Source organism: Dasypus novemcinctus, chromosome 26, assembly GCF_030445035.2.
Source record: "Dasypus novemcinctus isolate mDasNov1 chromosome 26, mDasNov1.1.hap2, whole genome shotgun sequence".
Lineage (NCBI taxonomy): Eukaryota > Metazoa > Chordata > Mammalia > Cingulata > Dasypodidae > Dasypus > Dasypus novemcinctus.
In genome coordinates, this window is record NC_080698.1 from 45,589,263 (window position 1) to 45,610,555 (window position 21,293).

At 38.1% G+C, this 21,293-nt stretch overlaps 1 protein-coding gene and 1 long non-coding RNA gene across 4 annotated transcripts in view; one reads left to right on the forward strand and one right to left on the reverse strand.

The window, feature by feature from the left end:
• GRM7 (glutamate metabotropic receptor 7) overlaps positions 1-21,293 on the forward strand; it is a 1,023,847-nt gene that overhangs the window by 948,814 nt on the left and 53,740 nt on the right. The window contains exons 9-12 of one of the 3 annotated variants that reach the window (XR_011647555.1): positions 2,080-2,326; positions 7,984-8,075; positions 15,249-15,385; positions 15,489-15,606. Coding sequence is in view for 2 of the 3 variants with exons in the window: in XM_058288955.2 (XP_058144938.1) it covers positions 2,080-2,326; positions 7,984-8,054 (318 nt within the window). In the remaining variant the exon portion in view is untranslated. The remainder of the gene's footprint in view (positions 1-2,079; positions 2,327-7,983; positions 8,076-15,248; positions 15,386-15,488; positions 15,607-21,293) is intronic. The other 2 variants (XM_058288955.2, XM_058288956.1) reach the window with 2 other exon arrangements.
• LOC131276201 (uncharacterized) overlaps positions 4,635-21,293 on the reverse strand; it is a 35,619-nt gene continuing 18,960 nt past the window's right edge. Inside the window, exons 3-5 of the long non-coding RNA XR_009183715.1 lie at positions 7,809-7,892; positions 5,490-5,553; positions 4,635-4,790 (exon numbers count right to left, since the gene is read on the reverse strand). This is a non-coding gene — a long non-coding RNA (uncharacterized lncRNA). The remainder of the gene's footprint in view (positions 4,791-5,489; positions 5,554-7,808; positions 7,893-21,293) is intronic.

Sequence of the window (21,293 nt, forward strand, 5' to 3'; positions counted from 1 at the left end):
TTTTTTTTTTTAAAGTGCAAGGTATGTCTATACGAACAAATGCATACGTTTATGTACCTTTGTAAAATGATAATGAAAAACTCTATGAATGATTTCTCCAACTGTATAATTTGCCCATGTTAACAAGGAATCAGAAACTAAACCCATGGCTCATCTTACATCTCTTTCTTTCTGGGGCTGGCTAAACCATGGCTGGCAAAGCCTTCACTCATAGGATGATGACAGTGATAATAAGGGAAGGAGATTATTGTCTAGGGTCCATAGAGCCCTGGGACCACGGGAAGCCTTTCTTGAGCAGTGTAGGCTGACAATGTGGAATAGAGTTGAAAATCTAAAGGTATCTTAATAAGAAAAGATGAGCTTTTAAAATATGCCCTGATTCGCAATCTAAAGGATCATTAATGCAGTATTGTTTTGTCTTTCTATTTTACATTCATTATGTATTATAGAGCCAGCAGCTGACAGCTCCTTTTAACCATTGGGAGACACACAAATTCAAATTAGTGTTTTATGGAGAACTGTATTCTAGACCAGACAGTAATATTTCATTTTCATTTCTCTATCAGGGCCTCAGTTTTAAGAATTAGAATCAGAAATGCCTAGGCAGCAAATAAGTCGGATGGAAATTCTTTTATATGGAAAAAATAAAGATTGTCGGGCCACTGAGTCCTTGGTATGAAAAAGGTACCCATTATACAAAACAAGTGAGTGCATTCATCATATATTTATCAGATGCCTACCATTTGCCTGCCGCTGCAGACACTCTTGTGTCTGAACTAGAAGAGGCAAGGATCCTGCCTTCATAGGACTTGCGGGCTTGTGTGGGAGATGGACAGATGATGAGGGTAATGAATGCATGATTACAAACTGAGATCAAGGAACAAAAGAGAACTATTATTGGACAGCATATAAATAAAGAAGCTGGCCTAGACTTGAAGGAAAGGCTGTGGGTGAGGGAAGATATAAAAAGGAAAAATCATATGTATAAAGGATCCATGGTGGAATGGAACATAGCACTTTCCAGGATCTCAAGGAGAAATAAGGGGACAGACCATTCAGGGCCTTGTAGACTCCGTTGAGAATGGGGGAATTTATCCTAACAGCAATGGGGAGGCATCGTTGTGGATAGGTTTTGGACTGGCATGAAAGTTGCTCCGTTTAATCTAGTCTTTAGAATTCATTCAAAACACATTCCTGGACACACTGGGGAGAATGGTTCTGGACTCTGATTGGGCACATCCCAAATGCAACTGGACCAAGGCAATTTGCCCTGTAGTGTTTCCCTTACAGATCGTACAACTCCCCACACCCTTCGATTTAGAATTAAGGCAATGATTGAAAACATTAGACAGCAATCAAATGCTTGCCATAGATTTCTCAGGAAGCAAAAGGAGACAAGAACAGCTATGGGGGCACCATCTGAACTAACAAGCAAGGCAGTGTCAGAATGAGGTTTTGTATCCTATTAGCAATTTGTCAAAGTGGAGAGAATGGACAAGCTAATGCCCCCAGACCTTGGTTCCTTGTAATACACAATTAAGCAAGAAGGCTTACTTTTTAGAGATACTCAGCTGAAAGGTGAGGGTACACTCTTCTAAAAATAATTCAAAAGGGCATATTCACTGACAAAAAGACTTTTCAGGCAAGGTCCCCAAATTTCTATGTAGCAGATCACGTAATGTTGACACTTCATTGTGTGTAGGAGGGATACAAAATACAAACCACCCTTTCTCAAGGTTATAGGTTTTATGTTCTTCCTGTCTTCATATTCAACTGCAAGTCTCATAGTAAGTCATAGAGGTCTATCCTGAACTTCTACAAAGGAGACTTCTCCAGGGCAGGTATACACATGGACTCATGCAGTGGCAATCAATCAATCAATATATGCATAAATTATCCAATAAATGTACAAAGTCATTCTTTCTTCCTTTGTATCAGAAAGCCCTGGAGATTGCTGTTTTCCCTCCTGGGTCTTTCCCTTCCTAAGTCATGTAGTCATTCTTGTCATCGCTTTAAGTGTCCAGACTCCCTTTGCAGTCGTTTTATTTGTAATAGTGCCTTGTGTGTTGTGTCTCCTAGCTCTACATACAAACTACCACGCTTACAATCTCCATGAACCTAAGTGCATCAGTGGCGCTGGGGATGCTATACATGCCGAAAGTGTACATCATCATTTTCCACCCCGAACTCAATGTCCAGAAACGGAAGCGAAGCTTCAAGGCGGTAGTGACAGCAGCCACCATGTCATCACGGCTGTCACACAAACCCAGCGACAGACCCAATGGGGAAGCAAAGACAGAACTCTGTGAAAACGTAGACCCAAACAGTAAGTACTCTCCTTTCATCTTACCCATCCTGCATCAGGAGTTTCTAGGAAATGCGTGTGCTTGCTCTCCTTTGGAAATATTGTGGCCATTCTTGTCTTATAGGCTGGGTTGCTTTGGCGAAAGCTAATTTCTGTCCTTCTGAGTTTGACTTGTTCCTGCCACCATTGCCTTTTTCCTTTCTGTTGGAAAGAAGCCTTTAGAGGCTCTGCCTGAGAAGTGTGAAGCCTCCCTTGCCCTTGCTTCTTGTCCTTTGGTACCAAATCTCTGATTGACACAAACACACCTGTGGTCACCTTTCTTGCTCCCTTCTTGTTAGGGAAATACTGACTTATGTACCTAAGTGAACTGTAGCAGTAGGAATGAAGTTGGAATATTTTAAGAACTTTGGAAGCATTGCTTCCTTCCACTGTCATGCAAGTGTAGAGAAAGTTGTTATACTTTATTAAGCAAGGCTTCTAGGGAAATACACACACACACAAGATAGTGAATAATGCTGGCAAACGTTCATCTTAAGTACATGGGCCCAGATGCCACTCTATCTAATGGTATCACTACATAGGAGAAACATCTGCCTTACTACTGCGGGAGAGCTTCATTCCATGAAAGACTAGACCTTAGGATGGGATAAAGGAAGAACTGTCCACTTTGAGATGCCACATGGCCGATCTGCAGCCTGCTAGGCAGGCTTTCATCACTCCTGCAAATGACCCCAAATAACAGGACCTGAAATTGCAAAATACGAAGACCAGTTCACAGGCTAAATGCATAGAATTCCCATGACTACATTTACTAACTATAGTAATAAGAGTCTATTAAAAATGCTAAGATTTTACTTCCAGGAGTATTTTGACCAGTTTTGTACAGAACAAGCCAAATTCAAGTACTCATGATAGTTCCTGTTTTTTTTTAGGTGACGGAGTTTCAGATTGTCCATTAAGATATTCAAAACATTTTTTCAGTTATGAAGTGACTTTTTTGTGGCCTAAGGCTCAATGACAAACCAAAGAAGCCCTTATTTTAAGTATTGTGAGGTAATCCTTTTTATCCCACAAGTAAGGAAGCTTTAAAAATGAAGAGACCAGCCGGATTTGGTACTGCCAAATAATGTGCATAAGATCCATAATTTTGATCCACCTTCATTTCTAAATGGTTGCTTGACTGAATATTGTGAAACACTATGAAAATATTCACACAAGGTAACAAAGATTAATTAATACATTGTGGGTTTCACTTTGACTTTTCAATAGATGAGATTGTGAGACCAGGAGAGAGGAAGAAGAAGGATGACACCAAGAATAGGGAGAAATGGAATAGATGTATAGGCTTGCTCGGTACCAAAGCAAATGGCTAATTGAGAGAAGGGAAGGTTAACGGTGAATTGCTGTAGTATTTAATGTGATATATGAAGAGGCTTTGGATTGAGGCAGACCTGGGTTCAAATCCAAGCTCAAATTCTACTTACTAGCTATGTGGCTTTAGGAGAGTTCCTGAACCTTTCTAAAGCTCAACATCTTCATGGTAGTGACCATAAGTGTATCATATCAATCTAGCAAATAATATATCAGTTAAATGTTAATTTCCTTCCATTCCCAAAAGGTCAAAAAGATTTGTTGAAAAGTACACTTTAGTGTGACTGGCTGAGTAGATTTGACTGTGCAGTTAAAGGCAGATATAACTGATTTCCAAAAAGAAATAGTGCCATGAACATATTTGTGCATCTATTAATAATCTATACCTATATTAATATTTATATCTTTCATAGCTTTTTATTCCATGACCCTTTTTCAAAGTGGCATTTCACAAAACCCTTACCCCAGAGACATTACAATAACAGTTTTACATTTATGTCTCTATACTTATATAGAGACATAAATTAACTAGATATCACCCAGAATCAACAGGAAGAAAATAAAGGCAAAAGTCTGTATGTCTTTTGAAAAATAATGACCAAATTAGAAGTGCTGAATTTGGACAACTAGTCCAATACTGTGCTATTTAAGAATTACAGGCTTTCAAATGGCATTTCTACTGTTGTTCAATTTTAATGATTAGGTCCAATCCTTGTTAAAGCTGTTTGGAGTAAGACAGTGGTTGTTAAAATGCTAATACTAATACTAAGCACCAGCTAGACTTGGAAACAGGTGCTATTCAGAGTGCTTCATAAGAAGGCTCTCTTTTAATCCTCACAATAACTCTGTAGAGAGGGCAGTCATTCTCATTTCACTGAAGAACCTGAGACTTAGAGAGACAGTGACATGCCCAAAGTCACACAAGAGGATGGACTAAAACCCAGGTCTGACTCCCAGACTTATGCTTTTCCTTTCTGTCCTCCTGTTTCTTGGCATGTGAATGGCATGTTCTATGCAGAAACATCCTTGTCTGGTTAAGAACTTATACAGAGAGAATATAATGATGTTTGGTGGCAGATTCTTCAGTCAAATGTGTTATTGCTTGCTGTGTTGTCTGCAAAGAAAGAAGTAGCATGAGATCAAAGAAGGCTGCCCAGGTAGAGGCCTTATCTTACTAATTCAAAACTGCAAATATTATTAACTATGTCAATTATAATAATTATTCCATTTGGAATTATTTGGTTTCTTTCCCTTGAGAAAGTTGTGTTAGTTTTATTGTTTTTCTTGTCTTTCTGGTGTCTACATAGAGCCAAGATAAACAGTTCAGAAAAACAAAACTGAAATCAGAGAAAGCCTGGTCTTACAACCAGTCTAAAATATATAATATATGTTCTTAAACATTCTAACCTCTTTTGGTATTCTGTAGACACTCAAAAACATCATAAAGTCTTTGACTGGATATGTGCTGAACCGCAGGAGGAGATTCATGTACCTCCTAACATTGGGGTTTCTGATGAACCAGCTCTTGAGACCAGGTCCCAAGTCTCATCAAGATAGCTGTTAATAGAATTTCCTGGAATGATGCAAATGTTCTATATTTGTGTTGTCACATAAGGTATCCCCAAGCCACGAATGGCTATTAAGCATTTGATATGTGGCTTCTTGCCTGAGGAAATAAATTTTTTATTTTTACTTAGTTTTAAAGAATTTAAATTTAAATAGCCACCTGTGCGTTGTGGCAGTTGTGTTGGACAGCACAGCTCTAGACATTAGTGCATCTAAAGAAGTTAGGATTTTACTCCAGGACACTCACTTGGAGCCCACATTGGAAATAGCTCCCAAATTTCAGCATTGATGCGGATTTGTGACGAAGATGGCTGAAAAGATAAAACATTTGATATGAGATGAAAAATTCATACAAATAGTCATTTTAAATGATCCATAAAGGAGTCAGTAATATAGAAACAATGATACCATAGATAGAAATTACATTTGGAATGTCAGTTACTAGCAATGCAAAAATATATGTATATTGAGAAGGAAAAGTAGTGAAGAACTTGTGATTAATGCAAATAGACAACAAGATGATTGTGATGCTAGGAAACATCATTATATTCTATTTTGTACCAAATGTAGCTCAAACTTTCTGAACTTTGGTAGCACACCTAAATGAATTCTTGCTGAATTTAAGCTGTCTGATTAGAAACAAAGAAATCACAGACCATGCATGTGTTTGAAAAAGGAATATGTCTTTCCAGTAGAGACATTCTGTATACTATTCTCTGAGGGAAAATGTCTGCGAGGAAGTAGAGTTTATAGTGTGAGCTGTGATGTAAACAATGGAACATAAATGTTCCCTTATTCATTGTTGCTCTCAAACTTATTCTCAATGTATTTCAACCTTCAGTGTTTCCATTTTTAATAACTCTGATCCATCATCGCAGTTTGCCATCTGCTGCATTCATTTCTTACTCATCTAACTCCACATTGCAGCTACATGTCTACATAAAAACAAATTTGCTTGTTGGCTTCTTAAGGGCAGAAATTGAAACTGCCCTCGCACTGCCTGATTTTTCCCCAACAAGTTCAATTGTCCTCTTAGGTTTGCTTCCCCAGTTAAAATCCAGTAATTTGAAAGACAAACTCCTTCCTGCATCGAATAAATAAAAAGTAAAACCCAAAAGTTTAATGTATCATATATTGCTGATATATTAGCTCTTCAGAATTGGGCCAGTGCTTGCCACTGGTCTCTGCATGCAGACTGAAGTGCAGCAAGCTCAGAAGGCATAGGGGTGCAGCTCAGCCGCTTAAGGAAATTTTATTATACAAGCACGTTTGCTGTTTCTAAAACTTCAGAAGAGCCTAACCTAATTTGTATAACTTTGGTTCTCACCAAGATGATGCCCTCTCAACATTCCTTTCTAAGGGAAAGGACACCTGAAACATTGGTTCTCCCACCTGCATCCTGAATTTGGCACACTTCCCGGCACTTTCTACTGCTCACTTGGCAGAGCATGTTCATGGCAAACGTGTAGATGCTAGATAAACAGGAAGACTGGGTTGTGCTTGGGCCTTGGCTTGTTGATGGCTACCAGGATCATCATTTTCCAGTTGGATGGGTAATATTATCTAAGAGGCAACATGCTTTATTGGGATGGGTGAATAAGAAATGCTGCCTTCCTCACTTGAACCAGTCAGACCAGAAGATGCTCTGTGAATTATCCTCTGGTCAAAGACTCTCTGTGTTATAGCATCACAGTGCATACTGCTGAGCTGCCTTCAGCTACCTTTGTCCTAAGCTACCATCCATTTTCTAAGTCAGTTCTCCATTCCCCACCAGGGCAGTTCAGGGAGACATCACTAAGTAGCTAAACTAGTTACAGATTATTTATCCTGAAAGGTCAGCAACACATAGAACTGGAAGGCAGGTGGGAAGCTTGGGGCACACTCGGATATTGGATGAGATATGAGCTTGTCATATATTATGGAAAAGTGGTTTTAATTCAGTGAACATAGCATATGGTGAAGCAACATGTGTTAGAAGAATGACCATTTGCAATCTAAGATACAAAGTCTAAAACAAGACATTTTAAATATAAATTTGTATTCTGGTGCTGTCCTTTTCTCCCATTTTTGCATCTACTCTAAGGAACATAAATAACTTGCATTCTCAAAGAAAGCAATTATTATATAAAATAGTAGAACCATCAATATGAAGAGGTATTTGATTTACAAAAAAGTAAATTCAGACTGCTGGAAAATGGATGTGGACACCAAACCCAAAACAAGTAATGATGCCTTAAAAATTCTGGAACATGCTCATATGCTGTGTTAATTTGTGATGACTTTTATTTTGGTTTTTTTTTTTTGGTTTTTTTTGCTTCTTCATTTGTTTGGAGCCCTAACATTCTCAACATTATGCTACTTGTATTATCTTTCTGGACTAACCACACTGGTTGGCCAGCATGACTGGACTAGGCTGAGAAAAAAAGGGATGGCAACAGGAAGAAAGTATGCTCTGACTAGAGAGAAAAATTATTTCTGTGCTGGTTCCCTCAGCTGCTCCAATTCAAGCAAGAAAAACTCAGCTGCCTCCACTGAGAGGCACCAGTACTCCCATGTTCAGAGGTACCTGAATTGTGGTGAACTGGTTTACCCAAAGCCATTGAATCCACTGAACGAGTGGGCAGGGTGACTGTGGCCTCTATCGCAGCCTCTTCTCCAAAAAAGGAAAAAAGAAAGAAAGAAAAAGAAATGTTGCATGCACATTTATTTTATACATACCTATATATTTACTTTTCCTGTAGACTGTATACCACCAGTAAGAAAGAGTGTACAAAAGTCTGTTACTTGGTACACTATCCCACCAACAGTATAGCTTTTGCCTGCTTTCCAAAAGGTAAGAAAACCATCTAAATTTTATTTATGTGTGTGTTCTTGTCTATAGTGAGAATAAGAAATGTTTCCATTGAAACTGTGCATGATTATTGTAAATTTACCTATAAAAAGGAACACTTTTGCGAAGATGATCTCTTTGATACACTTAGCACCAGCAGCTGTTGTTCACATGCTGGGTTTATTTTCTGTAGAACTTGTTCATGGGTGTGTGTGTGTTTGTCTTTCCCAAGCAAGATAAGTAGCCGGTAATGACAGAATTGATGATGGTCACTCTGATACATGCTCTACTGAAAACCACCAGGGACAAGGAGCTATTTTTCCATACCCTGCTTTTAAAATGTAACGTGAAAAAATTATAAGAAGAGAAAGAGATACTTGACAAACCTAGGAAAAAATGTGTGCTCTGGTTTATATTTACTGAATATATTCAAAGAATCATACACATTCATAGAAATGTACTCATTCAAAGAAACAGTAAGTGACTCTACCACCTTAAATGCAAGCTTGTCCTGATTCCTTCTTTAGAGGAAGAAAAAGAAGTGGGCTGGGTTGAAGATGATTTTAGCTTCTTACTTCCTGAGGGGAATACGGAACCAGCTTCAGTCTTTTCACAAAAGGAGGGAAGGGGTCAATGAAAGACCACAAGCATCTAAAGATGGCCTTCAATATTAGTCAAATCCAGGAAAGGGCTGGATGGTTTTTCAATGAATACCAAGGGTGTTCAAGCTAACAGCTTAGCAGAAAAGTGGAAGATGCATGATGTGTGAACTGGACATATTAGTGGACTGTCAGAATAATATCTGATCCTCCATTGATACTGACTGATTACTTAGAGACCTCACTAAAGAATTCTGCTCTGAAAGATTATCATTTTTTTTTAATTAGCACCATCACCATCATCCCCCTGTCTGAGAGTGAGCAATATTATCACACAGTAGAAAGAACATTTGCTTTGGCTAGCATCCTTAGCCAGGGCATTCCAAATAAACAGAGGACATGAAGTAGGGTCATTAAAATCATGTGGTGGCTTTGAGTAAAAGGCTGTTTTTTATTTCCTCTGAACTTCCTATGATGCTCATCGAGTAGACAGAGAGACAAGGTGAAGGGGATTCCTAAGAAAAGAGCAGAGAGGTCATGGATGGGAAGGGAAAATTTTTTTTAAAGTATGGCTCAATAATATGGGCTGGGCTTTCACTTTCCCATGTTGATAACATGAGATATCATACCATTGCTACACTTTTTCCCATTTTTGTTTTCATAATGGTATTCTGAATACAAATAATATTGTTCTGCTTTTTTAAAAAAATCCACTTAGCATTGTAAGATGGGTCAAGAGTACTTTCAAATAGTAATTACATTTCCTATTGATTTTAGATGGATGTCAGCAACTCAGTCTTTAATTTCAGATGCATTGTTCACATAGTTATTTTCCTTTTCCATATCAACATGATCTGTCCTAGTTTTTTAAATAGGGCATTCTTTTCTCCCAATGAATATATAACCGTATCCCAGTGAGATTTCAAGTTTTTGCAGTACAAGTGCTTGTCAAAACACTGGAGCTCATCACTTTAATAGTCCTTTTACATGAGTCTGTCTGAGAATAAATGAGAAGGAATTTTTCCTGGGTAAAAATGATAGATTTAATCTCAATCTATTAAAAATTCTCTTTAGTGCCACACTAAGTCAATGCCTTGGTTTAAAAGGTGAAAGATAAAAAAAATATTAAGTCAATCTTTAAGTTAAAAATTACTGTTAGGGTGTGTTATTTAGAAATTCAAACTTAATTTTTTGAATGGTCTTGCTTCAAAGGTTTTGATCAGGCAGTCTCTTTACTGGACACTATTAAATGTGAATTTATAAATTACGGATGAACATCTTATATAGCTACTTAACAAATAATCGGGACTGGAAGTTGGGCTACATTTGTACCAAGAGCTGGCGATTTATATTATTCAGGTCTACTATGAGTGTGACAAGCCTGGGAGAATAGTGGCAGAAGTTGCTTAATGTTGTGTGTCTAAATACATTTCAACGTGATTGTTTTCAGGGAGACAAAACATCAAAGAGAAACCTATCAATTAAAGAGTTAACTTTTAAAACTTCAGTTTTCAGTCTCCATGTCCCAACAGGGGCACATTACACACAACAAATCAAACACCTGCTTGTTGGGGGTGGGGGAGTGGGGGCGGTTGAAGAAATAGTTTCGAGTTCAGACAGAACTGAGCACCACTTGGTGTCCATATAGTGCCTTTGGTTCAGAGAACTGTCCTATGACCAACACCATAGGTTAGACATTGGCAAGCCAAGCTACATGACCGCTTTTTGTCTTAAGGTTTATAAATGTAAAAACTTTACAGGGTTTTGTTTTTTTAATTTAATTTTATTAAAGTTAATAGATCATAAAGGAACGTTACCTTGAAAAGCATAAAAACATCATAAAACATAAGAGGTTCCCATATAACCCACTCTGCACCCCCTACCTCATCATTTTTGTAAATTGTATTTTTTTTGAAAATACATACATCACAAAAAAATTACATTAAAAAATATAAAAGTTTCCAGTAATATCCCCCAACCCCCCACCCCACTCTTCCCACACCAACAACCTCCGTCATTATCGTGGCACACTCATCGCACTCGGTGAACACATTTTGCTGCACTACATAGATAATAGTTTACCCTGTAGTTCACACTCTCCTCCAGTACATTCAGTGCATTATGGCAGGATATAGAAAGTCCACCCATATCATTTAGGACAACTCAAAATCCCAAAAATGCCCCCCCGCCCCCCCAATCACATCTCTTCTTCCCTCTCCCTGTCCTCAGCAACTACTGTGGCCACTTTCTCTACCTCGATGCTAATATTTCTTCTATTACTAGTAACAATAGTTTTATAGTAGAATCTTAGTAAGTCCACTCTAGTCCATATTTTACTCCTCCATTCTGTGGACCCTGGGATGGTGATGTCCTCTCCACCTCTAGATCAAGACAGGGCTTAGATTCCACATGGATGATGGATACAATTCCTCTGCTTACAGTTGTAGGCACTCTTGATTCCCTGGTGTGGTGGTTGACCATCTTCACCTCCCTGTTAGCTGGCCTGGGTAACACTGATGAACCAGAGAGTAGGAGTCGCCACTCTACTGAGGCTCAGGGCCCAGCTGGCACATGGGTAATCCAGAGATTCAAGTCGCCTAAGTATGCACCATCCCTAGTGCCAACCACAGGTTCAGTAAAAGCAAAAGAAGAGGTATCTGAGTCCATCTTCATCACACTCAGGAGCACAAATTCCAAAGTAGGGCCCTTTGACATGGCATAGAACTCTAAATCCATCTGCCACGACCATATACCCTGTGGATCTCCATAGCCTTCAGGAGAACCAGTATCTCGGGTTGTATCTACTTTGGCTCTTTCTGGGTTTTAAAAAAGATTTTTTCATTTTTCATTTTGAAATAATAATAATTTCACAGGAAGTTGCAAAAAAAAATTACAGACAGGCCCCATAAACCTTCATCCAATTTTCCCCATGGTAACATTTTACATACCTATAAGACAATATCAAAACCAGGAAACTCACTTCAGTACAATTCTCAGACCTTATTCAGATTTCGCCAGTTTTACATGTGCTCATTTATGCCTGTGTATGCATTTCTAGGCAGTTTTATCACATGTGCAGATGCCTGTATCTGTCACCACAATCAAAACACAGAACTGTTCCATCTCCACGCTGATCCCCTATTCTATCCCTGGATGAACTTAAACATGCCATATGAACCCCTCAGAAACACTTTTCTCCATTTCTTTAATTTAGTCATTTCAAGAATATTATATAAAACTGAATCATATGATAGACACACTTTTGGAATGACTCTTTTGAATCAGCATAATACCTATCCAAGTAGGGTCTATCAATAATTTTTATCTTTCTGTTGCTGAATTGTAGTCCATGACAAGGGTGTACCACAGTTTATTTAACTGTTCATTCATTGAGGAACACTGGGGTTGCTTCCAGTTTGGGACTATCATGAATAAAGCTGCTATGAACATTTGTATGCAGATATTTGTGTGAACATGAGTTTTCATTTCTCTGGGATAAATGCCCAAAAGTGCATTTGTGGGGTCATTTAGTAAATGCATTTTTAGTTTTGTAAGAAACTGACAAACTAATTTTCCAGAGAGGCATTTTACTGTAATTTATTCAACTGTTCCTCTACTGATAGATGTTTATATAGTTTTCCATTTTCCTCCCTTATCAACAATGTTTTTATAAACGTTTTTGCACAAATATATGCCTGCACTTGCAGTACTGTTTCCAGAGGATAAACTCATAAAAGTGAGTTTCCTGGGCCAAAGGATATTCAGAAATTAAAATGTGTAGATATCGCCAAATGATCCCCTTGGAAAGATTAGACTTTTGATGATCCATGGGAAGTGGAGGAGTGTGCTAAGTGCCATCATACTTCACCCTTTGAAAATCCAGTCGTGGAGAAACCAAAGCTCATGCTCCCAGCTACTGGCCCTCTGCCCCTACCATCAAATCGGTGTTTTGCAGTTTGTGGTTTTCCCTCCTTGAATTCCTGGGATTTTTTCCTGTCTTCCTCACAAGAGGGGGATGTAAGCTCTCTTGCCCTCCCTCTCTCTTTTTCATTCTTCCTTCTCCATCCTCTCAATATGTTTCATGATTCGATTTTCCAAAATTATAGAAGTATAATTTGCATGCAGTAAAAGTCACCCTTTTAAAGAGTAGCTTGACAAGTTTCGACAAATTGTATAGTCATGTATACATGCCTAACATAGTCGAGATACAGAGTATTTCCAGCACCTGAAAAGTGCCCTGTGGTGGTCAATACCTTTTCCCCCACACCCTGGCAATGACTGATCTGTTCACTGATCCTACAGTACTTTTCTAGATTGCCATAGAAGTGGGATCTTAAAGTATATTGTCTTTTATATCTGGCTTCTCTCACTGAGCCTAATGATTTTGAGATGCATCCATGTTGTTGCCTGTATTGGCAGTTCATGCCTTTTAATTGCTAAATAGTGTTCCATTCTAGAAATCTTTTACCAGTTCGTGCACATTTGTGTACAGATCTTTCTGTGGACTATGTTTTCAGTTTTCCTTGGTAGAGGTGGAATTATCAGTTGTATAATAAATGCATTTTAACTTTATAAGAAACTCCCAAAATGTTTTAAAAGTGGCTGTCCCATTTTACCTTCCCTTCTGTAACATACAAGCCTTTCGACAAACGACATTAATTTTAAAATTTGATTAAGCCAAAAAACCAGAATTTATCCAGCATCATCATCAGGTCAGGAAATAGGTTGTTTTGTCAGGAAAATTTTCAGATCACATAATGATGTCCTGATAAAACAAAAAATTGAAATAGTTTAATTTGGCCTTGCAAATATGGATATTTAATAGCCCTGAGTCATGTTTTTACAAAGCTATGTTCTTCCAAGCAAGTACACTGGATATTACTGATATATCACTAATTTATTAAATGGTATCATAAGAAAATAATTTCTTGCATCTCGTAACTTCTATTGAATTATTTAGCAATTCTATGCTATATGGAACTGTCAAATCCTAGTTTTTGTATCACATAAAGATCTATGTAATATCACTGAGTTAACTGAAGACCACCTCAATTTAAAATTCAGTTTGAAAACTTTCCATTAGTATAGCATACAAAGAATATTTGTTATCTGACTTTCAACACTAAATCTTAGAAATAAATGCAGCTATAAATCTTTGGGGCCCATTTCTTTCTGCCTAAGAGCTCTGTGAAACACCATTATTTCTCTCACCAGAGTTTGATATCTCAACATTCTCAAAAACCCATTAAAATCTATATTCTGCTTTTTAGTACAACTTAAAGAACAGGATAGAAGTTCACTAATATTTCTATGAGTTTTTAGCATAAAAGAAAATACACATCATGTTCCAAAGTCATGAAAAACTCCAAATTTTACACATAAGCACTGCAGAACTCTGTTTGGCCAAGTTTTATGAGCTATGCTTAAGTTTATGCTTGTTTTTATGAGCTATGCTTAAGAGTACGCTTAAGTTTAGGCAATTAAAGAAAAGTTTTCCAAGCACCTCTCTTCTGGGTCAGCCCTGACCTGCTGAGACCTGAGAATCAGAAGTGGGCAATGCCCTCAGGTAGCTCCAAGCTGGTGGAAGACTTCCTGTAAGCCATTATAATTCAGGGTCAGGGGTTCTAAGTAGGTGCCATGAGCTGTGGGAGCTGTATGTGGAAGGCATTACCACCGAAGTTTTATTTGAGTTGATCTTAAAAGATGCGGGGCTCCAGGCAACCCTGCAGAGAAAGGCACCCAAGGCAGGGAAAAGTACGTGCAAAGAACTTGCAGTACAAAGAAGGCAGCGTGTTCCAGGACAAGAAAGCAATTCTGTGAGGCTAAAGTGTTATGTTCGGAGACTGAGAGTTGAAGGATGATGCCAGGAAGCAGCCAGGGACTAGGGAACTGAGCCTCCCTTATCTTTGTGCCTTTACCATGGTGACTGGCAAATACTAGATTCTCAGAAAATGTGTATACAATGAACAGAGAATAATGCCTCACCTACCAAAAAGCTCCTAGCCTTATGTGCAGTACATATATATTAAATAGCAAATAATTATTAAGAAAATACCAAGTCTACTACTTCGGCACATGGAATTGTGTTCTTCCAAATAAAGCCTCTAAGATCACAAAGTCCACCCTGAAAAGGTAATTTTTGACTCTAAAGTCACAGGTTTAAAAACTATGCTGAAACTGATAGGGCTACAGCTACACTTATATAATGTCTCTTTTGATGTCTCTTAATGAGCTAAATCCATGTATAAAACCAACAAAGTTGAATGCCTATTTAATTATTTTTATGGACAGTGGCTTTTTTTTTTTTTGTAAAGCGTTCATGAGCTTGACATTTTCAACTGGAAATAGAACTTCAGCGCTTGCTCTAAATGGTTATAGCTTATTTGGTAGAAACAAAACCAATCAATTTGGTAATTTTATGATTATTGAGTGCATTTTCTTAAAGACTGCAGCTCAGTACAGATTTGGACTTTTCATCCCCAAGTATCATTTGCATTTAAAAAGAAATATGTGCAAGTCCTAAACCAAGGTCAGTTAACCTCTAAAATTTTTCTTCCCCCCAATTATTGTGAATGAGCATCTTCTCAGTCCTCAATTGACGGTGACTCTTGTTTCTGCCAACTAAAGACCTACTTCAACTTTGCAGATTTTTTGTTGTTGGCTGTACAACGGAACTTGGATGCATTTTAAATTAACTTTTTCTAGGAATCAAAGGTAATAATTATTCTCTTTATGAACTACATGTATATTCTCATTATTTTTTCTTTTCAAGTTTAAGATTAGTTTTGAATTCCCTTTACATCCTGCCCTCTTTCAGAGTAACTGCTAATAACCCCAGTTTGTATGAAGATTGAGGAAATATCTCCAAACCCTGTTCTTAAGAGCTGGTCCAAACATTTAGAAGAACATGACATGAATCAGCTGCCTCACTTTCTGTAAGTGTTGGTCCAAGAATCAGTTATGACCTTGCATGTACTACTCTTTTCTCTAGACAAGAATAAGGAAAACTGGACCAGCAGTTTTCACTACCTCATGCACCTGTCCAATCATGGTTAAGTCAAATCCTATCTGATCCACAGTTTCTTCTTCTGTAAGATGGGAAAGAGCTCTTCCTTGATGGGATGTCGCAGGAGTTGCTTGGAATTATGTATATGAGATACCTCCTTTGTAGAGAGATGTACATTCATAAAGTAGCATTGTTAGCAGCTACTCATTTCTCTGCATATGTTCTATTTTTCTCTTAGACCCCTTTTTTTTGTGTGGTTACATTTTTTTTTCTGGTCTGCCGTAGACCATCAGAGTTTGAAGAGATGGCATCTAGATTGCTAATGAGGTAAGGCAGTCATTTTTCTGGGTACAAAAAGCTCCATTTTGAGATGAGTCACTGTAGTCTTTTGTTGGGTCATTAATAGATCTTTTGACTTGGCAAAATTTATAGTGAAGGCTATCAGTCATCGGCAAGCCTGCAATGGGATGGATAGCTCACACACCTGATGTTTGAACCACGTCATGTGATTAACTTCACCAGGCAACTCCAGGCTGGTTGGCAAACTGAAGGGCATTTTAAGTACAAATAATTGTTCTAGAATCTATCTTCAGGGATGGAAAAATGACTAAGAAGAACTAAGAGTCCCTTAATCTTTACTTGTGAAAATACATTTGATTTCCTTTTCAGGCCAGGATACTATAAGAAAATCAGTTAACAAAACCTCTCAGAAATGTTCATTGATAGTTTGACATTTGGTGTTTATAAAACTAATATAAAATATAGAACTGCCTTGTAGGGGCCATGCTCATTCATTTCAGTCTTCCAAGGACCTCCCATGGCACTTTGCAACAATTTAATAATAATAATATTATAATTAGGGTGGATAGTAAATTCCATCACATTTTCCACATTGATGCAAGGTTTACAAAGTACCCACTGATCCATTGAGGCAGATCTGATTGGTCCAACATGACATATGAGGAAACAGGCTCAGAGCAGTGAAATATCTTCCCAGTGACACATTCTTTTGAATGTAACAGCGGACACCTTAACTCAAGCCTTCTAGCCAGATTTCTTTATGATGAACTTTTAGAAAAAATTGAATGGAATATGACAAACATCCCATTGTACATAATCTAATTAGTATTTTTGGTCATATCAGTCCATACTAGAGGACCTCAACTTCCTGAAGATTAGACCTTCCAAGTCTTCAAGGTAGAAATTATAATCAGAACCATTTTGGAATGAGATTGCCTTCTATTCCTTCTTTTTGGTTTTACGAGTGATAAGTCCATTTGATATAATTTCACCTATCTTTGGATTCTTTTGGTGATCCGAAAAATTAAAGACCATAGATCCTGCTTCAGAGAACATAGACTTTTAGAGTTGGAAATATCTAGGTACTGAGAATTCACTGACTTTCATTGACTAGCCAATTTGAGGTCTACCAGGCATCCTGGGCCTAGTGAAGGATTTCTTCAACAGCCTGCCTAGGGCTAAAATCAAAAGTTGTCTTATATTGTTAGTTATAAATAGTATCTACCTCTGTATTAGGTGATCCAATCTGACATGGGAACATAAGCAAAAAAAAAAAAAAAAAAAAGAAAGGAAAGAGAGAAAAAGATCTGCTATTTAGAAATGGCACTTCCCTAGCTCCAAAATGTGGAAGGTGAATCCCCACCGTTGGTGCATCACCTGAACCTTTTCTCCCGTGTTTGCCACAGGAAAGCTCTATAAAGAAATTGACACCCGTGTGATTATCATCAGTATTAGCTGAAAATTTGATTAAGCTTGCCTCCTAGGGTGAGCATGAAAAATACATTTTTAGTCTAAGAACTTAAATTCTTTTTTGCCCATCTTTGTCATGTTTGCAAATTTCACTTGCATTTTAATTTCCCATGGTTTGCCAAAGTCCAGACTGAGACTTGAGCTGTTGTTTCTATTCAGGTGAAATATGCGACTGTAATTGACCACTGGGGCTGGAGGAGAGTCAGGCAGTTTTCCAAGGCAAGTATCTTACTTCATCCTTCCCAAGTATCCTGAGGAAGCCCTCAATGAATTTAATGAATGAAAGTTTCATTATCCCATTTGTACAAGTTTAGCACCAGTGGTCCTAGTGTCTACAAGTAATGTCATCTCCATGTTCCAAAACAATTGAGAAAATTACATTAAGAAGTCTTGAGGTCATGGCCCAGTAGAACCTTTATTTAAGACTTTATGGAGGAGAGTTCCTGGTCTCCTGCAATGCAGCCCTGAGAAAGCCAGTCTCTTCTGAGCCTGTTGTACTATTCTGGGTCAAGTTAGTAGGGAGAGTAGCATCAGAAGGGGGCAGGGGGGTTGGGGTGGGGGTTGGGGTGGGCTCCTCCTCCTCCCCCATTTACAGGAAAAAAAGAAATAGATCAACATATGAGGTGCTATCATTTAATACAAGGAAGACAAAATGCTGACTCTTCAGAAGAGATCATTTCTTTGTGCATTGGTTTTGGAGGTTGTAAAATATAATATGGTAGTTGTGAGGATTAAACAAAGGTAAAGCACTTAGAGTTTGGCACAGTATTTGAGTGATAACCATCCGTACTGCTATTATGTCACCTTGAGTTAACTGGATCTTATGTTCTTATTTTCTCTAGGAGAGAATTTGGAGATTTCAATCTGATATCCCACCATGTGATCCTTTGTACCCATTCTCTTCCTGTATCACACACAATAAACTTGGAGAGTGTCAAATAATTCATTTGCATCAGTTTTTTGTTGGAGGACCCTGTGGAGTTATCAGACTGAACCATTAATGCATTGCTTGTCTTGTCTTCTCCCTATTTAGAACTGATCATTTTGGGCTCAAGGTTCCTTGAAGCCAAAATTACACTGTACTGTCAACTGGCCTATCTAGGAAACCACCTTTAAACACACTTAGCTGTCATTTAATTTTCATAACGTCCTTGGTTTGTACAAATGTCCTAATTTCAGGCATAAATATGCTTAACAACATTGTGGTGACATTTTCATTGTTACTACTTCCTGTTAATGCTCAGATATTTAAGGACACACCAGAGATCAAGTTTAAGATCCTATTTATGGATGGATATGTGACAAAAAGAAAAATTTTGAAATGCACATTTCAATTAATCTATCAGTCTACCTTAAATCACTTGTTTTGTAACATCATGCTCATCAAAAGTTTACCAATGTTTTCACAAGCTTCCCAGGTGATTCTTATGTACATCCAGATTTGGGAAATTTATTTTCTTCTTTTTAAATCCTATCTGATAAAAATCAAGACATGTAATATGGTGTTGCTGTGAGAGTCATGATTTACACAGTAAAGTGTCTTCCAGGATATTAAAATGATTGATTTATATATATGTATATGTATATATATGTGTAAATATATATATATATATTTGGGCCTACGCTATAGTGGCATCCATCCCTTCCTCAGGAACTTATCTCTAGCTGTCTGCCAGCACTGAAAAAAACTATTTAAGTTCTTCTCCTACGAGACTCTCCAGACTGGTCTTGCAGACTAAATGAAGAAGAGGCTAATTGCTGAGCTCTTTTACTAGAGCTGGGCAAACATAACACCATCTTTGTTTAAAGTTGAAACTCCACAACAGCACCCAATAAGATGGAGGGTCAGCATTTCTTTTCTTCCATTCATTGGGACACAGATCATGGCAAATGAGGGTCATACATCTTTAAGCAAGCATTCTAGCTACTCAGTAGGGCAACCCTGCATTTATTTCGTCCTGAGCTCCTCAAAGAGACTACATTTTAAAAATCCTCATTGTGGTTGTCATGACTTTCTGCCCAAAAAGGCAATGGAAATGGTCAGGGTACCCTTCAATAACAATTGCCTGGGTTTTTCGTGTGTGTGTGTGGGGGGGAATTATGGCCATAAAATAGAATTTTGTCTATTTATTTTTTAATGTTACATTCTAAAAACATGAGGCCCCCATATACCCCCCATCCCCCTCACTCCACTCCTCCCCCCATAACAACAACCTCCTCCATCATCATGAGACATTCATTGCATTTGGGGAATACATCTCTGAGCACCTCATGGTCAGTGGTCCACCTCATAGCCCACACTCTCCCACAGTCCACGCAGTGCCTGTTAATGAGTTAGCCAAGATCTTACGGAAAGACAGCCTAGTGTGCAACAGTTTTTACTGTAAAAAAGTCGAGGAAGGGCCCTGGAGCACATCCTCCTGTATGTTAAATCCGACCTTGCCACGCTTACGTACGTGATGTCCGCACACTGCTTACTGTCTGCGCATCAGGTTTTTCATCGGCAAAGTGGCTATCCTGTGGAGCAGGCTAGATTAGGGAATGAAGACACTACCTGGCAGAGAGATGCCGCCAAGAAACACGGGCCGTAGGAACCACACCCTGCAGAAAACACCTTACAAGATGACTTCTGGAAGAACCTCATGAGAATTCCCCTCCAGAATGGGTTTCCTCCAGGATCAAGGAAAAGCCTCAGGTGTTCTCAAGAGGCCTTGCCATTGGACCCACAGGGGCAAATGATGGTTGGTGTAACTAATCGAAACAGCAAACAGCTGAGACGCCTCCCCTACACATTAAAAAGGGGAAGAATAATTAATGGCTTAAAAAGCAAGTGCATTTTTGTAAATCGTATTTTTTTGAAGATACATACATCACACACAAAAAATGTTACATTAAAAAGTATAAGAGGTTCCTGTATACCTCCCACCCCCCACCCCACTCCTCCCATACCAGCAACCTCCTCCATCATGTGGCACACTGGGGAGTGGGGTATGCGGGAACCTCTTGTGTTTTTTATGTTTTTTAATGTAACATTCTTTGTGATATATTAACTTTAATTTAAAAAATTGTAAAATAAAAATAAATAAATTTTTAAAAAGCAAGTGCAGAAGCCACACCACTCCTGTTTTTGCCCTGTTTTGTCCTTTCTCACCTGACTGGATTAGCATGGAGGTAGACCTGGGTACCTGTAATCTGTAAATCAGCCTTTTTTACCCCTTTTCCTCTCTCTACCAGGGACCCATCCCATAATCCCTTATATTCTCCCATTTCACTTTCGTTTTCTTAATAAATTACTGGCCTAACTAAATTGATATATACTTAAATTCTTTTTTGAAATATAGCAAGAACCTAGAGAAAATCTAGCAACATTGTTAGCAACTACCTCGTAGGGTTGTTATAAGGATTAATAAGTAATAAGTCAGTGTATGTAATATGCTGAGCATAGTGCTTGGCACATAATATAGTTCTCAATAATTAGCTATTATTTTGCTTATTACAATGATCACCAATTGCGCTTTTTAGCTGCTCAGTCTGTATGGTAACTACTAGCCACACATGACTATTTTAATTTAAATTAATAATTTAATAAAATTTAATAATTAGTTCCTCAGTCTCACTAGCCACATTCCAAATACTCAGTATACACATATAGCTAGTGGCTACCATATTGGACACATAACTAGATAACATTTCCATCATCACAAAAGTTTTAGTGGACATAGCTGAGCCACTGCCTATACAAAGTAAAAGGAGGATAAGAACTTTTTTATGGAAAAGATACCTTTTGTTCTTAACACTCTCTGTCTCTTGTGAGAATAGTCATTGCACTCTGTCAGATCACTGGGG